This window comes from Penaeus japonicus, unplaced genomic scaffold (assembly GCF_977035675.1).
Source record: "Penaeus japonicus unplaced genomic scaffold, GWHDUDI00000001_assembly GWHDUDI00000035, whole genome shotgun sequence".
NCBI lineage: Eukaryota > Metazoa > Arthropoda > Malacostraca > Decapoda > Penaeidae > Penaeus > Penaeus japonicus.
The window spans coordinates 29480166-29484739 of record NW_028234437.1 but is presented as its reverse complement, the minus strand read 5'-3'; the positions used below and the strand labels follow the sequence as shown (position 1 = coordinate 29484739).

General features: G+C 41.2%; 1 protein-coding gene across 1 annotated transcript in view; it reads right to left on the bottom strand.

Moving 5' to 3' along the window:
* The window catches only part of kon (chondroitin sulfate proteoglycan 4-like protein), a 103933-nt gene that overhangs the window by 64020 nt on the left and 35339 nt on the right, over positions 1 to 4574 (bottom strand). The window contains exon 2 of the mRNA XM_086531309.1: positions 4399 to 4551. Within this exon, the coding sequence (XP_086387435.1) occupies positions 4399 to 4551 (153 nt within the window). The remainder of the gene's footprint in view (positions 1 to 4398; positions 4552 to 4574) is intronic.

Here is a 4574-nt window from a genome sequence, read left to right as displayed (position 1 = left end):
AACCGCCATATATCAAAAGGGACCTTTTAAGACGGAGAAATAACTTCCTTAGAGTTTTTTTTTAATTCTTTATCACCCATTAAGATAAAGAATGAATTAAGACGGAAAAGGAGAGATAAAAAGTAGATTTTTTTTTTTTTTTTTTTAATCTCCCATCAAGTTCAAAATGGCAGAAGACGAAAGAGAGAAGAGAGAAAAATAAACGAGTAAGTTTTGTAGGATTGGAAACCCTGCTTCTCTTGATGTGATTTGTCTTTTTTTTTCTTCGTATAATGAGTCCCTTTCTGTTTTTTTTTCTTTCTTTTCTTTTTTTTTTTTTAATTTCCATTCGACGGAGAGTTCTCAGAGGTCGTTAGTGACACTTGAGAACGTTTGCCAATAGACTTAAAGAATTTAACCGGGTTCAGGTCTCTCTCTCTCTCTCTCCTTCTCTTTCTCTTTCTCCTTCTCCTCTTTTTCTACTCCTTTTCCTTCTTCTTCTTCTCATTCTCTCTCTCTCTCTCTCTCTCTCTCTCTCTCTCTCTCTCTCTCTCTCTCTCCCTACTCCTCTCTCTGCGTCGACTCTTGCTTCTCTCGTCTCCTCTCTCTCTCCATATTCGGTTCGCTCTCCTCTCTCTTTCTCTCTTTCTTCACGCCTGGACACATGTAACCATCTCAAACATCTCCTCTTCTCTCTTTCTCTCGGATTTCCTACTCTCTCTCTTTCTCTCTCTCTCTCTCTCTCTCTCTCTCCATGTCTGTATCTGTGTCTCTCTCTCCTCTCTCTCTCTCTCTCTCCTCTCTTCTCTCTGCGTCATCTCGCCCTCCTCCTCCTCTGCTCATCGATCTCGCGCTTTTCACCTCTCTCCTCTCTTTCTCGTCTCTCTTTCTCATCTTTCTCTCTCTCCAGCTCCTCTCTCTATCTCTCTCTCCGCCCTTCTCTCTCTCACCTCCTCTCTCTCTCTTCGCGATTTCTCTCTCTCCTCTCTCTCTCCTCTCTCTCCTCATCTCTCTCTTCCTCCTCCTCTCTTCTTTCTCCTCTCTCTCTCTTCTCTCTCTTCTCTCTCTCTCTCTCTCTTTCTCTTCTTCTTTTCTTTCTTCATAGTGTCTTTTCTCTCTCTCTGTCTTCTCTCTCTCCTTCTCTCTGTCTTTCTTGTCTTTCTTCTTTTTCTCTTCTCCTCCTCTCTCTCTCTCTCTCTCTCTCTCTCTCTCTCTCTCTCTCTCTCTCTCTCTCTCTCTCTCTCTCTCTCTCTCCGAAGGAGGAGAAGAAGAAGAAGAAGAAGAAGAAGAAGAAGAAGAAGAAGAAGAAGAAGAAAAAAAAAAAACACGAAAAATAAAGAGAAAAAAAAAGAAAAAAAAATCACACACACACTCCCAAAAAACAAGAAAAAACATCAACCCACAAAAACAAAACCGCAAGAAATGGGTGAGGCAGTATTGACACAACCAATTACCTCCAACTCCCACCGCATTCACACTCCGCCCCGCCCGCCCCCCTGCCGCCCGCCGCCCGCCGCCCGCCCCAATGCCTAAGACGAAACATTAACATATACCAGAGGACTTAGCATAATGGGTTGTTCCTTGAATATTCTGGGGCATTATGAAGGCCCTGGCATATTGAGACTATGTTGCTTGGTTCATGGGAGGGAAGGAAGGGGGGAGGGAGAGGGGGGGGTTGAGGAGGATGGAGGGGGTTTGAGGAGGATGGAGGGAGGGAGGGTGGGAAAGGAGGGAGGGAAGGAAAGACAGAGAAAGAAAGAAAAAAAGAAAGAGAGAGTGTGAGTGAGTGAGTGAGTAAGTGAGTGAGAGATAGATAGAGAGAGAGAGAGAGAGAGAGAGAGAGAGAGAGAGAGAGAGAGAGAGAGAGAGAGAGAGAGAGAGAGAGAGAGAGAGAGAGAGACAGAGAGAAATGCAGAGAAAAAGGAGAGCCAGCCAGCCAGCCAGCTATACAGACAGACCGAAAAAAAGAAAGAGACAGAGAAATAAAACACACAAAAAAAAAAACGAACTAAGAGCAGGAAGCCATGCGCACGTCCCCATGCACAAACGTGCACAAGTGCCCGCGCGCGCGTGTGCGTCCGCCCGTACCCCCACGAGAGGGAAACGTGTCTCGTGCATAATGCATGCCGAGGCTTCCAGCGAGGAAGGGATCAAGTTCCTAGCGGCTTCTTAAAGGTGTCTACACGGCGCGCCTTAATAGAAGACTAATATTGTACCGAGGAGGGCCTCTCCGACCCACGTGCGCACCGACATGTGTCTCGAATTAGTTGACAAAACGCAAACATAACTGGCGAAGTTGGGTTGTAAAACTTCATCTTGCAGAGTGTCGGTTGGCTGAGGGTTTTTTTTTTTTTTTTTTGGGGGGGGGGGGTGGGTTGGGGGGGGGGTTTTTGTGTTTGTTTGTTTGTTTGTTGGGTGGTTGGTTGTGTGTTTGTGAGAGCGAGAGAGAGAGAGAGAGAGAGAGAGAGAGAGAGAGAGAGAGAGAGAGAGAGAGAGAGAGAGAGAGAGAGAGAGAGAGAGAGAGAGAGAGAGAGAGAGAGAGAGAGAGAGAGAGAGAGAGAGAGAAGAGAGAAGAAAGAGAGAGAGAGAGAAGAGAGAAGAAAGAGAGAGAAAGAGAAAGAAAGAAAGAAAGAAAGATAGATAGATAGAAAGAGAAAGAGAGAGAGAGAGAGAAAAGAAAAAAAAGGAAAGAAATAATAAAAGAAATAAGAAAAGAAATACAACAAATCAAGAAAGAAAAAGAAAGGGAAGAAGAAAAAAAAAGACCCACGTCACAACAAGACAAAAATTATGACAGAGAGGAAGACGATTAATGCGTTGGCGACCCCAGGCGAGAGTCGGCGATAAGCAGAAGAAGGAAGAAACAGAGAGGAGAGAGAGGAAGCCAAAAGAAAGAGAAGAGGATTTTCCTTCGTGAATCCAAAGAGGACGAGGATATATTAAGACCAGAGTCTTAAGGAAGGATACGAGATGCGGGAGATAATCCTTTGAGAAAGAAGAAAGAAGTCATTTTTTTTCCTATTGTGGATGTTTTTTTTTTTTTTTTTTTTTTTTTTTTAATTTGCTCTTGTTTCTGGATCTCTTACTCTCGGATTATCTCTTGATCTTTTTTTCTTTTTGGAATATCCTCTTACTTTTAAATCTCTTCTTGATCTTTTGAATCGTATTAAGAAAAAAACAAAAACAAAAAAACACGCGCTTTCAGATTTAATTTTCTTTTTTTGAATCATATCACGCTATTGCATTTTCATTTATTTTTCTTCTTTTTATTATTTTTTCCTACCATCTCCTTCTTTTCAAGAGTCTTTTTCTCTTGAATTCACGTCTCGTTTGAATTTTTGTCTTATCTCTCACTTTTATATTTTCTATTAGGCTTTTTGTATCTTCCTTTTCTTTCTTACTTTTCTTATTTTTGTTATTCTATTTCCCTCTTACTCTTGAAAATTCTCCTATTCTCGGGTTCCTCTTCTTAGTATATCGAATAATTCTTCTTTTTTTCCCCGTTGAATCATCTCCTCTTCCTTTGTCTCTTCTTATTATCGAATCGTTTAATAGCTTTTTTTTGTTTGTCTTCCTCTTCTTCTTGAATGATCTCTTTTGAATTTCTTATTATTCTGTTACTTTCTTCTCCCTCTTGAACCTTCTATTATCTGTTTTTTTTCAAATTCCTCTTGAATTCCGTAATGTTTTGATAATCTCTTACTCTTGAATCTTCTTGAGACTCTTCTCTTGTATCTCTTCTTAGTCTTTTGGTTTTTTATTCCGCTTGAATCCACTCTCTTGAATTGCTCTTTATATAAAATAATTCTAATTTCCTCTTTCTTCCTCTTCCTCTCTTTAATTTCTCATCAGTCTGTCAATTATATCTTCATTGATTAGTTATTCAATTAATAACCTCGTAAGTATTCTCACTAACCTCTTAACCAGTGCCAACTTCCTCTTAAATCCTCTTAAATCTCCTTGAAATTCCCCCTTTCCTCTTGAATCCTCTTTCATAACTTCATTGATTCAATTAATAACCTCATAAGTATTCTCATTAACCTCATAACCAATGCCAACTTCCTCTTAAATCCTCTTAGATCTCCTTGAAATTCCCCCTTTTCCTCTTGAATCCTCTTTAATCCTCTTGAATCCTCTTTCATGAATCTTCTCGGGCGCCTGTGTCACCACCGCCGCATTGCATTAACTAGAGTGACGGCATGCAACTAGAGTAACAACAGAGACAAACAGACAGAGAGAAGTAAGAGTGAGAGAGAGAGAAAAAAAACAACACAAAAAACAAAGTAAAACGACCACAAATAAACAAGAAACAAAGAAAGAGAGGGAAAGAGATAGCAAAAACGGAAAAAAAGAGAAACAAAACGAAAGATAAAGAGAAAGACAGAAGAAGAATCAGCAGAGATCAGCATACAGGCATACAGGCATCGCGGGGAAATGAACGGCATTGGAGGCGGCATTGCGACGCTGGCATGTGCTGAGGCATTTTCCTGGCGATGCGATACCCGCGTCTGTGTCTCGGAGTGCATGTCCGTGCATGGCGTGCATGTGTAGGTCTTCAAGATTCCTGTTTGTCTTGGGGTCGAGTTGGGAGTTGA